At 29.8% G+C, this 18,095-nt stretch overlaps 1 protein-coding gene and 1 long non-coding RNA gene across 2 annotated transcripts in view; one reads left to right on the top strand and one right to left on the bottom strand.

Moving 5' to 3' along the window:
* Positions 1–286: 286 nt before the first annotated feature.
* Positions 287–18,095, bottom strand: part of LOC121129738 (lachesin) — a 56,984-nt gene continuing 39,175 nt past the window's right edge. Inside the window, exons 4-8 of the mRNA XM_040725458.2 lie at positions 9,884–10,259; positions 9,662–9,790; positions 8,962–9,078; positions 5,353–5,529; positions 287–1,088 (exon numbers count right to left, since the gene is read on the bottom strand). Coding sequence (XP_040581392.1) covers positions 736–1,088; positions 5,353–5,529; positions 8,962–9,078; positions 9,662–9,790; positions 9,884–10,259 — 1,152 coding nt within the window. The 3' untranslated portion in view covers positions 287–735. The remainder of the gene's footprint in view (positions 1,089–5,352; positions 5,530–8,961; positions 9,079–9,661; positions 9,791–9,883; positions 10,260–18,095) is intronic.
* Positions 10,480–12,278, top strand: LOC121129739 (uncharacterized). The gene is made up of 4 exons (XR_011783772.1): positions 10,480–11,024; positions 11,094–11,166; positions 11,231–11,429; positions 11,483–12,278. It is a non-coding gene; the product is annotated as an uncharacterized lncRNA (long non-coding RNA).

Below are 18,095 nucleotides of genomic sequence, written 5' to 3' on the forward strand. Positions count from 1 at the left end.
AAAAAAAGGCTCTTCGTATCTTAAAAATGTTGAAACATGAAGTTGAACGATTGAAAGACCTAATGTGTAAATTACATTTTACTTCAGTTTGATCATTTGGTATCAATGTGATGGTAAATTTACATACGTTCTAATTACAGAGAACATTTGTAATGTCCCATATAAAAAAAAAGATAAATCTACTTATTTGGAAAATAAAGTTAAACATAATTTGTGTCCATTTATTAGTGTTTGATTTCATTCATAATTACAATTATTTTTTAAATGAAAAATGCATTTAGAGAACTTTTATGAAAATTATGAGCCTGTATATTTCAAATTAACAGTTTTCTTAAATTATAGTTATAGTCTCAATAGAAAAAAAAATGATAATTCTGAGCAATAGATCACAAACATACAACAACGTATTATTAATATTTGACTGTAATCAAGATATCATTGAAGAAATAATAAACTTTATTTTTTTTAAATTAAACTTGGCACTTCATTTTTTTCAAATAAATGGATAAATGTTGAGTTATGATCAAACAAACTTTGATATGTATTAATTAGTTATGCATTAGTAGGTTAATTTATTATAAATATATCATTTAAAATACAGGAACATTTTAGAAATATTGTATAAAATTTGTTTGTTTTTATGATCATATTATGCCAATTATGAGTAGTGATATGTGTAAGAAATTAAATTTTCTTTTAATGTAACAACATAATTTACATAATCTAATAACTATATTATGAAAGAAATAGAAAGAAACTTGCTCTTATGAAAAGAATACAAAAAATGAGTCTTAGTGAGCCATTGTTTATGAAAGCTCGGTTGTCCTTGAATCCCGTAAATAGCTGATCATTTTCCGCCAGATTTCCATCTTCATTCAAGGAAAAAGTGTTGTATTTGGTGATGTCGATACTTTTATCATCCAAATGAATAATGGTCTTTGTTTGGAGATCCTTGTTCCCATTAACAATAATACTTTCTTCATCCTCTTCTTGAGAAAAGGTTTTGCTAAAGTCATGGAATATGTTGAAATGACTGGAGCCTGATGGATGTGTTGTGTAGGATGGAGAGGTTGGGGGAGTTGATACCACTATGAAAGAAATATACAATTATATATGTTAATCCAAAATGTGACAAACTACTTTATTTTTTAAATTTTTAAATACTTCTCTGAACATTTTAGTAGGGGAGACCGGGATTTTTTTTTTTTTTTTTTTTTTCGCTAATCACTCCGAGCATTTTTGACTTAGGCAAGACAAAATTTAACACAGCCTACTTACATACATGTACCTGTTATCGATTGAATTTAATTGAAATTATACCAGAGGCATAAAAATAAGGTAACCAAGGAGAGCCATTGTTCAATTCACTTTTTGGAAGTCAAAAATAATTTAAAGTTGGGTAATGGTTTTGCCATCAATGTAAATAATAAATATTATCACACAATTGTATTGCAATTTATCTCCTGAGTTTTTATTGCTGTAATTTATGAAAATCAGTGAATTGATTCAATTTCTAATATTAAAAAACCGATCTTTTATTCAATTCATTGTCATAGTTTGAAATTATTATAGAATCTCTCAATGAAAAGGGTATTAAATCGAAACAAAAATAATAAAAAAATCATGGAATATTTCGATGTATGAAGAATGGGGACGTCATTTATCTGATATGCTTTTCAAAACTGTGTAAACAAAATTTTGAATATGTACAATCATTATGAAACAAAAGTAAAGCTTTTTAGATTTATAAAATTTCTTTTATTTCATTTTCGATACAAAAATTTAAGTTGTTCTACCATGAATGATTCCATATTTAAGAAAAAGTTCACCAATAGTTTTAACCCACATAATTTTGTAATTGTTTATGTAGCAGAGAACTATTTCAATAGTTAAAAACATTGAGTTTGAGTAAGAAATTGAGAATATTAGACACCAGATTCTTTTCCATGAATATTTACAAACTTATTAATTTTAAATGTATTAAATTTCAAAATAAGATGTAATAAGATTTGTACATAGTTATGTGTTATAAAATGTATCAGTTTGATCGACCAGAGAAATTATCGTCATTTCAGTCTTATATCCCATTTTCGGACAAGCAAATATATTTATACCTATAACTTAGAGCAAAGTTTATCTGCATGAATATATGAATGTATTTATGTCTTAATGTAAGAAAAGCAGTATATAGTATATATACTGTATATAGTGATCCCTGATGTATAGTATATATATTAATATAATATAAAGAAAAACTGGCTAAATTATTAGAAAAGTGTATGTTACTATATTCATAATAAATTTTGTGGATAAAGATTATTTGATGTTCAAAATAATGGGCTTTTTGGAACCTTTCCTACTCTACCCTACTTATGCAAATTTGTTAGTAAAATGTAACTACATGCTCGGTGGACCTCATCTAAAATGTAAATAGCCTTTAATAACCAGCTGCTTAATGAAATATGTGTGTTTATTTCTGGTTAAATGTTATTCATTCTAAAACGTCTGAGTTGTAAAAGCTTTGTTAGAGGGACTCTGTAAAGTAACCTTATCCTCTAATTGTCATCACTAGTTTAAAGCTGAGGATACTGTAATATTATTTAAGTGATTTTTTTTTACTTTTTGACAACTTTATCTATTTAGTAGCACGTTTTTTAAATTTAACCTAGAAAATTACAATTTAATTTTTCTCAAAAAAATCTTAGTTATCTGAAAGTGTTCAAAGTATATATATATATATGACGTTATATTGTTTTTCCTTTTCACATAAATATATTTTACAAGTTAGCGGGGTTTTTTTTTCTTGTATTAATTAAACAATGGAAATTGTTTCTATTTCTATTACTTTTTAGAAATGTTCCATTTTTTAGAACGAGGTGAATTGTAGTGTTTTTGGTTGATGAATATATATGCAACAATAAAATTACAGACAAGAGAGAAGAAAATATTTTCTGGAGAGAGAACTCGTATATTGTATTCGCCTGTGATTTTTAAAGGACATAAGCATCGATGTTTCAATTTGTCTTAGTGTAGAGTGACTTTATTGTTGAAGGAGTATCGGACTACTTTGTTTTGGCACTTTTTTATCTTTTGAAGGTGCCATTAGATTGTCCATCGCAATTATTGATATTCATCGTTGGAGGTTAGATAACTCTAGGTAAGAATTTACTGATATTTACCTTTTTAACATGGGTGATTCTTCTAATGGGGATACACCGTCCAACTCCAAGACTAAATTCGGCCAAAAATTTACTTAAAGATTTTTAAAAACATTAAGGCTTTAAATTACATTTGCAAAGAAGGAATGGTGTTGCTGCGACTTCTATCTATATATTTTTATTATTCGGTTCCAATCGATCAAATGAAATCATTATGAACTTCTATAACTTGAAACGGGAGCTGCTCAGAGAATAGTAATGAGTAGAATACCTTTGTTCAACTCTAATAGTACGGCAGACATTATTCACAAATACTCCAACAAGAAACCTATATTTAAGAATTGGGTGATCCAGAAGTGTTGGGAAATATTGTCATTCGGGATAACTACCTTACAATCCATGAACTTAATAGTAACTCTGTCTTCAATACTGGAAGATTTCTCTTCAGACTTCGTAGATCGTCGAAATTACACCTTCCTCTGTTACCGTGGTCTCTAAAATTTCACTTTAGAATTTCTGAATCGTTGGATGCAAAACTAAACTCCAGGAGCTATAAAATCTATGGACCTTCCTCGGGGGATAAGATAACAATGGGCTATTTGAAGGGAATTAATGATGGGAAAAAGTTTACACCACAGTTTCAAATACCTGCTAGGATTATAAAATTCATTCTACTGTGTCTTGATTTTGGTCAAATATTTCAGAGTGTTATACAAGGTTGTTTTTTTTCTATGATCTGCGTTGTCTGTTGGTTAGATTTTAATATTATTAAACCATAACTTCATCAAAGAATTTGAACTCAATCTTGCAAATAATTTTTTCCTGTTTGGTATCCCTACTCAACAGTCATGTCGATTGAAAGAAGTTAAAACCAACGGTGCTGATTTTGGAAACTGTACAACTTTCATAGCTCAGAGTATCAAGGAACTGATAGAATGTATCTGAGGGATATTTTGATCAATTTTGCTGCTAGATATGCTGTTTTTTCTTTGAAGATTCCCCCACTTGTAATCCCAGGAAGGACACTTTGGATCTTATTAAATACAACCCATCTTCTTTGATGCGATATGCCAAGGCTTTAGGAACCATTATCTATATGAAAAGGCACTGTAAGGATATTGCAAGTTGAGAAGGGATAATTTTTCATATTTTGTCTCACTATGATGCATTTCAACTATAATTTTATAGTTGTTTTATGTACTATATTTTCTTATTTCTGTTGATTTGTTATTTTTGTTTAATCTTATATCTGTAAGATTTTAGAGGTCTGAAGAGAAAATTAATTTTAAAATCGAATGTTTATTGATGTATTATTTCAAAACATTTAAAAAAAAATTCATTTTACTACTGTGAACATATTTTTTTGTATTTGCAAATATAAATAAATAAAAACCTATTTGACCGGGAAAAAATGCAAAAATTTGGCACTTTTAAGCCCTAAAATTGGATGATAAAAGACGTTTAAAAATGACCAATTTTAACACCCAAAACGCCAAATTTAGCTAGAGTTGCATGAGAACCTGCAAAAAAAAGAAGTATTTATTTCCATTCATTTTCTTTAGTTTCGTATTACTCGTTTAGCCAAAGGTTAATAGAAATACAAGGTTAGACCCTCATGTAATACGACTTGCTAGAGTTTTTAATTTCATGTATTGTACCGATTGCTGGGCAAGACAGGCATATTTTGACAAAACACACAACCAATCATAGTCTATGACGTCAAAATTAAAAAGTGGGGTGGATGTCAAAAATGTATTACACACGTTATGGTATACCCTATTATTTCTATAAACCTTGGTTTACCCGTCAAGTCAACGTCATTTACAAACAGAAAAAAGTCTCACTTCCCACTGTTTCAATTTTTCTTTTGTACGCTATTCCTAAGCGTATTCTTAATTTGTAATACTCTTTTCAAATTAATTAAACAACCTACGACAAAAAAAAACAAGGTACTAATAATAAAATACATTCAATCTCGATCTTACGCATTTTAAATCGTGTTACTGTGTGTATAGTTTTGATATATAAGTTATTTGATATTTTTCAGATGGCTTTTATATCATGGCGATCCACACAAAAAGGAACTTTACTCCTAAACAGGACATTCTAATATATTAAATGTACATTGCTCAATTATATTAGTTAAAGTATGTGTTTTTGGGACACTCTGATTTGCATGATCTGTTTTTCTTACAATATATCCTAGTATGCATATCATCTTCTCCAAGAGAATTCTTTGCCACACAACGAAACTTTCCCATTTGACTAGGAGTGATTCTTCGAATAATAAGAGTTGAAATGCATTCGTAGGTTGATATGGGTTTCTCGTTTATTTCGTAGTGGTCATTCCTTTTATCCCCAATCAGAGTTCCTTTAGTAAATGTAATAACTTAGAGAATGAATTTTAACAAATCAGTGAGTATGAGCATTAAACTGTACCGTAATAACAAAAGTGTGAAATTTGGTATCGCAAGATATTTTTTATTTTGCACTTTATTCCTCTAAAAAAGAAAATAACCATCAAACTTGCAAAAAAAAAAAGGTCCTCTATGGATATGTTTTGATTTGAAAATATGTCAAATATCAAAAAAAAATTATGCTGTTTCTTTAAATTATAACTTTTTATATTAAGTAGTTTAGACAAAACATAAATTTTTTTATAAATATTGTAACAACCTTTTCTAACTTGTCTCACGTTATGAATATGTTAGTTCATAATATGTTGGCAATAAATAAATATTATATTTAGTACTGCTTATTACGCGCATTTATTTTGATGTTATTTGTCATTTTTACTACTCAAATCTCCCTTTTTAATACCAACCTTATACTATATTATTATCCAATATACATTTGTTGTTCCTCTACGGTACATATGATATTTTATTATAACAATGCTAATTTTGGAATACAAAAACTATCTATTAAACTCTCAAAAATATGACCTTTAATTTATTATTGATAAGTTTTTATTGAAGCTTATTTTATTTTCAAAAAGTTTGACATTTCATAAATTGATTATGAATATTTCATTCTTATTTTTCGATAACATTTAAAAAAATAACTATGAATGAGGAATTGCTTTTAATTATTTTTTTGTTTCACTAATAGGGAAAATTATACGCAACTTTAATTTTTCGCTGATATAGCCGATTCCCGTCTGTCTTTTCCATAAACATGAGCTGAATCGTTGGTTACTCCTTTTAGTTCACAGCTCTGTGTGTAGCATAGTATTTTGGGAAGTCGAAGCGGTAAAGAGAATAAACGTATCAGTTGGTTTTGAGGAATTACTGCCGTGGTAAAAAGTTCAGTGGTGTTGTTCCATTACTGGATATTAATAATTGAACTAGCATCCCAATTGAGTTTAGGTGAAAAATATGACATACACTGATATCTGCAAATCACTTCCATATCTCATTTCTCTTATTTTTGGATGTCCCAAATTTTATATATGTAATGTATGTGATGGTCCTTTTAAAATATTTGAATCTACTTTAATTTCGAAGCACATATAGAAATAAAAGTTTAAAATGTTAAAGTTCAACTTTTTAGCTACATCTCCAGCCAACCCATGCATTGAGAGGAATAGTTGTACGACATAACTTGCCGTTGTGAGGCATCTTGAATGTGATACCAATTTTCAGAAGATCTTCAAATTCAGTTTTTGAGATTACCATTTTCGTAATGCATAAGCATAAAATTCATCGTTAAGCAAATCATCAACGAGATTTTCAAATATTTCACGCAAGGGGAAAATTGTGCTTCTTTTTTCTGAATTTATAATCCAATTCTGAGTCGTGAAAAATACCACAAATATTTTTACTAAACTTTCCTATTTATAATAAATGAACACATAATAAAGTTGATATATACTAGTCTAGCACACCTAAAAACGAGTTAGCCCCATTTTTGGAACAGTCAAGCTCAGTTATTATGTTTCATAGTGGTACTTCATTGGTATGAAATTCACACAATATTCTAACAAGTCTATGGCACAAAGCTATCTCTATTAATTCCAAGATGTCGAAAAAGTACCAGGAATTGTTAAACAAAAGACAATTTCATATTTAATCATTAAAATTTATTTTTTCTCCTTGAAAGTAATCTCCATAGGATGCAATACACATATGCTAACGTTTTTTTCACGTCCTCGAAAAAATTTTATAGGCACTTTTTGGCATAGCCTTTATCTCCTTCCACAAATATTGTTTTATGTATTTAATAGACTGAAAACGGGTTCTACAGAGTTGCAATTTAAGTTTGGGGAACAAAAAAAAATAACAAAGAGCTAAATCAGGTGAATATGGTGGTTGATCGATGGTATTTATTCGGTGCTTGGCTTTGAATTCGCTCACAATCATGGTTTTGTGCAGTGGTGCATTATCGTCGTATAAAATCCACCTGTTGTTTTTCCATAATTTTGACCGTTTTTGACGGATTTTATCATGCAAACTACTTAGTACGCTATTAAGACGATTTTTCGACACAATTTCCTTCACTAAGTTGATGTTCAATTCGGCGGTAGAGGACGAAAGTCGTCCAGAACACGGCAAGTCTTTAACAATTTCATGGGCCTCCTTGAAACCTTTCTACCACTTATATGCAGGGGTTTGTGATAAAAACTGATTCACCAAAAGCTTTTTCTAGCCTTTTCAACGCGTCAGCAAATGCAATTTTGTTCACAATATAAAATGTAAGGCAAAGAATTTGTTCGATAATTTCGTTTATTGTAAAAATCGAGGAGCACTAGTGATGTAGACTAACTTATCCAGCTGTTACAAGTAAACTGGTCTACAAATCACACTCAAGCTTGGGGTCATAATGAAAGACAGTGCTGTCAATCTAGAAAAAAAAAGTTAATACCCCTCTGCGTGGGGAATTTAGATTATCGATTCAAGTTACTTTTTTGACAGAATGTAACATGAGCCGCTGTCTTTACAACAACCGAGTCTCCTCCAAGACACAATTACATTTGTTATGTCCAATATGCCATAAAAAAACAATCAATTGGATATTTAAATCTAATTTTAGCTCTTAATTTTCTTCAATATACTATAAAAAAGTTTCTACCAATTTTACCTTTTGATAGTTATTTTTAGTCTGATGTAATAACTTACTTATGAATTAAAACATTTGTTGCAATGGGAGCGGCTGTTCGTACAAAAAAGTAATATTTAATCATTATTTATGTGAATAAACTATGTATAAATATTAGTGATTGAAAAAAAGATATAAATTATAAATATGTAGATCATTAAGGGTCGTATTAAGAGTTAGATAAGATATTATTTGTAGCCCAAAATTATTAATAGATATTATAGGGTGTCTTATTTGGCATAAATGAACATTGCATGTATATTTGATAGTAATATGTTGGACACTAGATATCAAATAAACAATATTTGAGTAGTAAAGTGAAAAGATTTATCAAAATAAATGCGCGTAATAGACGGTACTAAAAGATGATATTTATACTCATACCATGAGGTAAATTACAGAAAAGTTATCACTATATTGTCGAAAAACATGTACTTTCAATAATACTTAATAAAATAAAAAACATATAGCTTGATCCAAATCGATAATTTTAAAGAAAACACCTCAAAATTTCATTTTGTTTGACATTTTACAGATATTCAAATCAAAAAGTGTTCAGAAAAGACCTTCTTTCCGGACTTTTAATGGTTATTTTCTTGTTTATAGGAATAAGATGCTAAATAAAAAATATCCAGCGATACCAAATTCCCGAGTTTGGTAATTATGGTACAGTCTAATGTACATAACAATTAAAACGTATATTTACCCTGATGAAGCCAGTAAATGAGCGCCTGAGGAAATCCCCGAACATGACATTGGATGATGACTTCACTACCAATTGTGGCTCCGACTAATTGACCCTGTGAGTTAATCCTAGGTGGAACTTTGAAAGTTTGTAAATATAAATTTATTTATGAAATATTATTTTTTAGGTAAATTTGTTTTAAATATTTATACACGTGAGACTAAATTTCAGTCAGGTAATTTTTTTTAGGTATTACAATAGACTTTTTACATATATTTATGTTATTATTTTTTGATCAAATTAAAAAAATCAATATAAGTCTGGCTTAAACTATACATTTTTCACTTTTCGAATAAACTTTACTTTACTTAATAATAGTATTTATTAAATTTCTTTGTAAGATAAAATTGCAAATACTTCCATAAGAAGAGGAGAAAAAAAATAGTTATAGGTTCAAAAATAATATGCAATTGTTTCGAATTTAGACTACAATTTGATCGATTTTATATTTTTTGAGGTACCTTCATAATAAATTTGATATGAATAAAAAACAGAAACACATCTTATTTTGGATTTTAAATTTTCTGATTTCAAAATGGTCGTTCTTTAATTATTAAATTAAAAATGAAGCTGAATTGCATAGAAAAATATTAATTGCATATATGGTTATTGTCTTTTATAAGATCAATTCAAGTTCTTGTGCTTTGAGTATTAAACCTACATTGCACATTAAGATAAATCCGTTTGCTAACAGCAGGAGGTGCTTCATTTTTTGCAATACAAAGATATGCTCCCATATCTTCTTCTGTTATGCGAGGTATAACTAGAATTGAACCATTGTAGCGTTTACCTAAGAATATGAAAGAAATGATTAATCAATTTACAATTGAAATGGAAAATTAATCGTTAAAAGCTTCTGATATCTACAATTAATATTTCATACTCATTGCTATGCCCTTTGGAGTTTTGTATCTGATCTTTTTCCCGTCCTCACGTCTCCAGCCAATCTCAGGCTTGGGCCTTCCTTTTCCAAAGCATCTCAATTTTGCAGAGTCTCCTTCTCGAAGCTCTAGATCTGGTGTGGTGAGATTCATATCAATGTCTGGAGGAACCATGACATTGAGGGTTGCTCCTTGAGAGAGCATTGGATCCGTATTGATCTGGCACATGTAGTCTCCAGCATCCTCTTCTTTGATTGTTTTTATGGTGAGGATGAAAGTGGATTTGAAGTCACCTGATACCTCCACTCGAGGATTATACGTAATAACTGTGTCATGAATTGCTTGAATTGCTTTCGTGTCTGATTTGACCCAGCCAACCTTAGCATATAAAAATTTGATTTCTAGTTAGTGCATCAATTATTTATTTTCAATTAGAGAAAATGTTAATGAAACATTTGCCAGTTTTCATTAATATTTATGTGTATAAGATTGTACGTATATATGAGTAGGGAAAGTTATGTTTGTTTGTTTTCACGGTTTTTCCACCTCAATCGTAGTTATACAGAGTTCAAGTAAGGAGTGGTTTACAAAAGAGAATAATAGAAAACAGAGCATGCAGTCAACTAGTAACCATCAATTTTTGGATGGAGATGAAAAGAGTATACTTTTAGACAACTTTAAGAAAAGCAAGTTAGTCACTGTTTTAATAACATCTCTCATAAACTTTATTTATTCATTTACATTTGCCTTGATCTTTGTTCAATTGGAAGCACCGAACCAAAATCTACGAATACAAGCAAATGACGATCTTCAGATAGAAGTTCTAAGTCTACGAAATAATTTCATTAAATATCCTACGTTTGAAACTTTTTTAAACTACTCTTCAAAGTTAAAGGATCTCTCAAAAATAGAAAACACCAAAGAAATAAGCTGGGACATGCTATCAGCCTTTGTTTTTGTCTCTTCTATTCACTCCACGACAGGATATGGAAATATAGTACCTCAGACGTTAGGGGGTAAAGTATGCGCCACAGTTTATGCTATTTTCGGGATTCCTATGTTTGTATGGTATATTATTCAACTCCGAGATATTTTTCGAATCCTTCTCATGAGGGTTATTTACGGGGGTGTAAATATATTCAGGTACATTTTTTTAGATTCTTATTGATGATTTCATGTCAAATAACTGTCAATTCAATCTATTTAACATAGAAAACTTTGCCTAATTCAAAGAGAGAACGATAACGTCATAGACTTTCGATGTTCTCTATCGGACCTTCATAAAGTAAAAAAATATAAATTCTGTGATAGTATTCAGATATGTACATTGACTCAACCTTTCCTTTCAGATGGAAACACGGATAATGTTCAAAAAAACTTATTGCTAATAAGCATTTTACCTCCTGTGTCATTTTCATCATACTTATTGTCTACGTAATGTTAGCAGCAACTTTTATTTCTTATATGGAGAACTTAACTTACTTTGATGCCATTTATGCTAGCTTCATCACGTATTCCACGATTGGCTTTGGAGATATTGACATTTATGTAACACTTTTCTATACAAATTATTTAAAATGTTTTATTCATAACCCCTTTAGGGAATTTCGATTAGAGCATGCTGGTTTAACTTATTCGTGTATGGAATATTTGTACATACGCTTGGCTACGTCATAGTCTCGGATTGGGTTTCATCGATTTTAGAATTATGCTGATTTCACCACACAGCAGCATTTTTGCGTGCAGGCTGAAATCCACATTTATTATTGTTATTAAAATCGTAGAACACGAAAATGATCATTAAAACATTCAACCTCTACAGGGTTGGTTTTAAAGCATATTTTTTTAAATCAAGTTTCTAAGGTATAGCTACCATTCAGTGCCATATTTCGACATGAAAGATCTATGAAAATCAAAATTAATAACAAATTAATACAAACATTCTGCATTTGAAAAATGAATTATTTATTTCTTTATCTTGATTACAATTAATAAAAAATATATATAGCCTCCAAAAAAATCGATTAAAATGAAGGACCTAACTATACGTTTTAAATAACAATAATAATTGTGGGTTTCAGCCTGCGGGCATTCCAAGACCTTCATTTAAATTAATAATGTTTTCAATGACGCTAATTCCATTTTAAGTTATATTTATTTAATTTGAAGGTGTCTAAAATTTGGGATTAAGGGATGACTATATTTGTCTAAATTAAAATTCAAGTAGCGAAAATTTACTATTTTTTCAAAAAATATTTATATATCAAATTTGACATTTTGTTACGAATCTTTTGCTAATATTTTTCTTATTTTGTTTTAATATTTGTAAACAAATAACAAATTTTATTCCAAAGTGTATATTCATCTTACAGTACTAATAAATATATAGATATAAAATATAAGGGAGATAAATAATCTGTTAAGAAAATGCAAATACAATATTACTCCACATAATTATGTTACCTCAAAAAATATAATTGAAAATTATAATAAATATTCAAAAAAGGATACGGAATTTGATAACTTTTATATAAAAATTTACAATAATTTTACATTTTTTATTAGAGTAGTCAGGGAATATAAGTACCAAATTTTAGACATATCAGCAAGAAATAATGGTTTTATGTGAATTGGTTAAAATAAAGCAGAGTCCAATGATTATAGGATAATAAAATTGTGTCACATGTCGAAACGATTTTAGAGCATAAATTGGGAACATTAGTCTGTTCAGACAGTTTATACACTCTATTAAACTATCCTACAAAACAATTTTCCTGTCCCGTAAAGTAGGACAAGTTTTAATGTTAAGCCCTGGATGCATATTTCCATATTCAAAAAAATAGAGTAATAATTTCATTATTTTTATCGGAGAAGATGCATTTTCAAGTACACAAAAAAATGATTAACAATCTACCCTTTTCGTGATAGTAAATTAATTTTTTGTCATAGCTACATTATTTAAAAGATAGAATATCTTAAATAGTTAATCTTTCAAAGTTATTTAATATGTGTTCCTTGATAACATATTTTTCTACATTTATTAAACTATCAAGTCTTATTGATGGTATATAATATGTTGCTCTTCCTAGACTACAAAAACATCAATTTTGGGCTACAAAGGACATTTTCCTTTATTTTGTCTGATAAAAGTCCTGTTAAAATTATTCCTTTGCCTATCAAAAGTTATTTTTTTACTACCAAAATCAATTTAAACTAAGTAAATTGATACTTTTTTAAGGTTTAAGTCCTGCTTCACTTAGCGACACAAAGTGGTCTGGCTGCCCTCAAATTCACGATCAAGGTCAATGACGCCCACTTTGCCTCTTCTGCCTTCAATAGTCCCTTTAACAACTATTTTGCCCTCTTTGAACTTCATCTAGACCTTGTGGAGTCTTTTAATGTGCCTCTAGTGGTCACTTTGTATACTTGATAGCTCCAAAACTGTACCACTGCGTTGCTTCATGTTTTTAATTATGACAGTCTTATTTCTCAGTTTAGCTTCCTTATTTTTTGTTCACAGTTTATTTATACAAGTTATTAGGGTTAAACATCGAAATATAACAAAAAGGACAAGGGCACGTCATTTAAAAAAGTGTTGTAGTTTAGACGAAGGGGCCTGTATAAGAAATAGAGAAAAAATAAGGACTCTCCGTTCTAAAATTGAAAAAAAAAAAAAAAAAAAAAAACAAGAATCCAAGAAAAAAGGAGAAATAAAGGATTAAGAAAAAATTTAATTGGAATCACTAAATTTCGATATAGTTAAATAATATAATAAACGCACGGAAACAGTTGTCCGATAGTAAACAAATCTATCAATAGAAGTAATTTTATTTGTGCCTTTATCCAACTAATTAATTCTTAAAAATTAATTAAAAATTAATCTGATGATAAGCTGTGTAAGGTCAAAAGATTAATGGAATACGTTATTTGTTAAATTATATCAAATATATTTGATGATCTATTTATCAAACTTTTATCGATTTAACAAAAAAAAGATTATTGTCATATCTAAATACTCTCTGTAATTGGGGCAATACTTACTTAAATTGGGGACTTAACATGGTTTTCTTGTGTAAATATTGACTTATATTTTTTCAATGCATATTAACGATTCATACTAATTTTTCAACATAAAAAAAAGAAATAGGAATAACATAAAATTAAAATTATAAAGAAAGTCTAGAAATTAAAAAAAAAAGTTTTAGACATTTACTTTTTTTGTTTTGAGCTTGATCAAATCACTAAAATGACTGGCACCTTCAAGAACATCTAACTTTTAAAGTTCTTAAAAAATTTTGTCTTGAAAAAATATTTCACATTATTGAGAAAGTACAGAACTCAAAATGGTCAAACAATCCAAGGAATCGGGATTGTTTAAACCCTACAATAACAATATTTTTGAAATTATCCATTATTTGATTCCTCAGTCTACAAAACCTCGACAGTTTTAATTACATAACTTATTCTTGTCATTGCATGTTTTTTTGTTATTTTATATCTTTATCTTTTTTGACGTTAAAAAATGAGGGTAATTTTTGAATAAAAAGTCAATAAGTCAAACTTTAGACCAGCGTTTCTCAGAGTGCGTGCCGGAGCAATATTGGATGCCTTCTGATCGTATCAGAGATGCCGTTGAAAAATATGTATTTTGACTTTTCAATTATTTGAATACATTAATATATTATTTTACCTTTTTACCTTATGAAGAGATAAAATTTTGAATTTATATTTGATAAATAAATACATAAAATTAAAAATTAAAATCTGTCTCAAGTACCCATTGTCAATAACGTGTCATGTAAATATCCCAACGGATTCAGCGTGACTGCAGTGCGCAGCATATTGTTTTGTTATGTAATCGTAAAATATATTTGATTTCACAAAGAGCAAACAACAGCATCATGGACAGTTTTGTAAAAAGAAAAGTTCCACAAGAATTCAGCATAACTTAGTATGAAATTAAGCCTGAGACTGAGTTTGCACGAAAAGTCGGAAGGTTAGATACTATTACGGGTAAAAAGAGGACATACACCTCTAATTTCGCTTCATCAGTACTGGAGCATCGACATGCCCTTTTCCTATGTGCCTAATATTCAATACAAAACTGTCAAACCAAGGGGTGGTTCCGAAGAAAACTTAAAAGAGTTAAAACCACAAATCCTATATCACTTGCTGACAAGGATTCTGATTGGTGAATATTTTGTATGCATTAAAAGTAAAAATAGCCGTCAAGATTTAATGATGATTTAATCTGCAAAAGTATCGGAGAGTTAAAGGTTTAAGTTGATATTATAATTTTAAGTTTGTATTAGGTTCTGTTCGTTACTGTCAAGTCAAATAATTAAACCATTTACATTTAGACTATGCAGTGCCATATTTTAAAGTGGGGTGCCTTGAGATTTTATGCACTTTCGAAAAATGCCTTGACAGAAAAAAGTTTAAGAAAAGCTCCTGTAGACAATCAAAATAAAATCAATTTTCAAGTTAATCGATATAACAGAAAATATAACAATATTATATGAATGTTGTAGTTAACTTTTTTAAATTATAGATAAAAGATGAACAATTTTCCTCGTTGTCTAATTTCCCTCCCATAATATTCCTAATACACTATGACTGGTTTAACATAAAATATCACTTAATTAGATAAATTGTTCAAATGGAAGAAGGAAGCATGGATTCTATACTTCGGAGAGGACCCATGGATTAGTGAATAAACACAAAGTTTTGGGATATATTTCCGTTATGGGTTTGTGCAACAGTCTTGTCACGGAGAGCACAATCTCTAAAATGATTTTCATATTACATAATGTAATCAATACACATTTAAGGCTTCCTATTTATTATTTTAAATGGACCATTTTTTAACATCAGAAACTACCGAATTTAATTTATTTTTTAAACTTTTTCTTTAAGTTATCAAAATTTACTGCATAAGTATAATTCTTTTGATGTGTGTATGGGTGCAACTTCTATCAAATACTCATTTGTTGGTATGCAAAGATTATACAAACAAAAGCAGAAATTTTGGTTTATTAATATCATTTTCATATATTTTGGCACAAAATAAGTTAGGAATGGACCATCTCAATCAAAGGGCGTTGCTCCCTTTTTTTTATATGACTATCCGGATCGACTACACTTATACTAGCAGGTAATATGTCCCAATTAGGGTTCATAAATATAACTATGCCTAAAACTTTGCTATAATATAGGTAAAACTCCAGGAACATTGTGGCTACTGTCAAGAGAGTGTAGGGAAAACTTGAAAAGGAAGCATAGTAGTGGTAGGACCAGCAAAATTATCAATGATGATTTCCTGATTGGTTTATCAGTAAAAACTGACACCAAGTCAACTACAAGCATATAAATCCCTGCTTAGGAGCTCCAAGTCGATCCTAAGACGATCCGATTGGGTGAAAAGGATCTTAAGATGGGTACAGCCCATTGGGCAGCTTTGTTCGCCACTACAAGATTCTGCTTCATCACACAGAAGCTCATTGGTCCAAAATTATTGCAAGAAAAACTAAGGGGGATTCTGGAAATTGGAAATGCAGTCTCCTCCATCACGGACTTTTTGCCTCTCGACTATGCTGTGTGACCGAAGTTTAAAAGAAGGCTTGTAATACATCTCACAAAAATGTGGCATATCTCAAAGCTATAATTGAGAAGGAGTGGGTCCGAAGATTTCATGATTTCGTTGTGCAAGGTATTCAGGGGTTGTGTAAAGGCAATGCTGGTGGTAGAATCTTGAGTTAACCTTTTGCAAAAAAAAATTATTGACCTAATTTTTGTAGTGTATGAAAATCCATGTGCCAAAATTTGTAGGGATAAATGTTTACAATTTGGTTCCCTACAATGTATAATCGACAACAACAAAATTAGACATTGATTTATTAGTTAAAGCACATGTATTGTCGGACATTCGCAGAAAACTGCCCGTGGAAGATTGCCATGGAAGAAATTGCCGATTAGGAAAATTACCCGTATTTTGTTCAAACTTCATAATGAATAATAACATATCATAAATTTGCTTAATATTATTATTTTTAAATATCTTAAGATTTTTGTTTGTCCCATTCCCAAAGGGAGTGCCTTCAAGTGTAAGCAATAATATTTCAATATAGGAGGAGGAGGGGGGATAAAATATTATATATTATTATATATATATAAATAGGTTAGGGCCTCTTGAAATATGGTGGAATACTTGATTAATTGGCAGTGGTTTTGAAGGCCCAAGGATACCCTCAAGTATCCCGCACAATCCGAGGGCTTGGAACTCTTTTTTTGGTATTTGAGGTGTTCCTTGGATGTATTGGCGGTGATTTTTAGCAATCTCACACCACCGCTCCGGTCAATCCGAGGGCGTATGGTATTCAACCATATTTTAAGAGTCCCTAAGCTATTTATCCCTCCCCCTCGTTACCAATCCTCTCGACCCATTACTTAGAAGATTGGATTGAATTCAAAAAATTGCAAGGAAATTGAATTCCAATAATATTACTCACAATTGAAGGTACACACCCTTGGGGTATAGAACAAACAAATATGCTCAGATATTTGTCATTTGTCATTGTCAATAAAATAAGGGAAATTTTCCTAAACGGCCGTTTTCTCCACGGCAATCTTCCACTGGCAATTTTACACAGGTCATTTTTCCTAGTACCATTGTTAGATGCTTGATACATCGAATATGACGTCATTCACACGCCATAAATTAAGAGGGAAGAAACCTACAGTTCCCCAAAGAAACAATTTGCTAAATGTACATTTTGCCGAAAAAGTAATTTGACGAATTTATCCGAAAAATGATATTTAATATATTAGTTGGTTTTATTAGGAGAATTTTTATTTTTTTAAATTCATATTGACTAATGATCATTTACAAAACAAAAACAGAAGAATATTCGAATGTAGTTCTTCGGCAAAAAGGTTTTCTTTCAATAGTTCACTCACACTTATAAATGTTTGTATGTTAAAAGTGTCAACATCAAAAAGAAATAGGAGTTAACTTTTTTAAACTAAAATCAACGTTTCATCATCGGCACAGCTCCTTCTCTTTCCTCAAATCTATAATCACATATATTTTTCCTTTTATCTTTTTATCTCCTTCCTTTTTTTTATGGATAACCATCGTGTAACGGATGTTGATAATTTCATTTTTTTTTTATTAGTCAAATATTGAATAGATATTTATTAGTGTTTTATTAATAT

The sequence above is a fragment of the Lepeophtheirus salmonis genome, chromosome 14 (genome assembly GCF_016086655.4).
Source record: "Lepeophtheirus salmonis chromosome 14, UVic_Lsal_1.4, whole genome shotgun sequence".
Classification (NCBI taxonomy): Eukaryota; Metazoa; Arthropoda; class Copepoda; order Siphonostomatoida; family Caligidae; genus Lepeophtheirus; species Lepeophtheirus salmonis.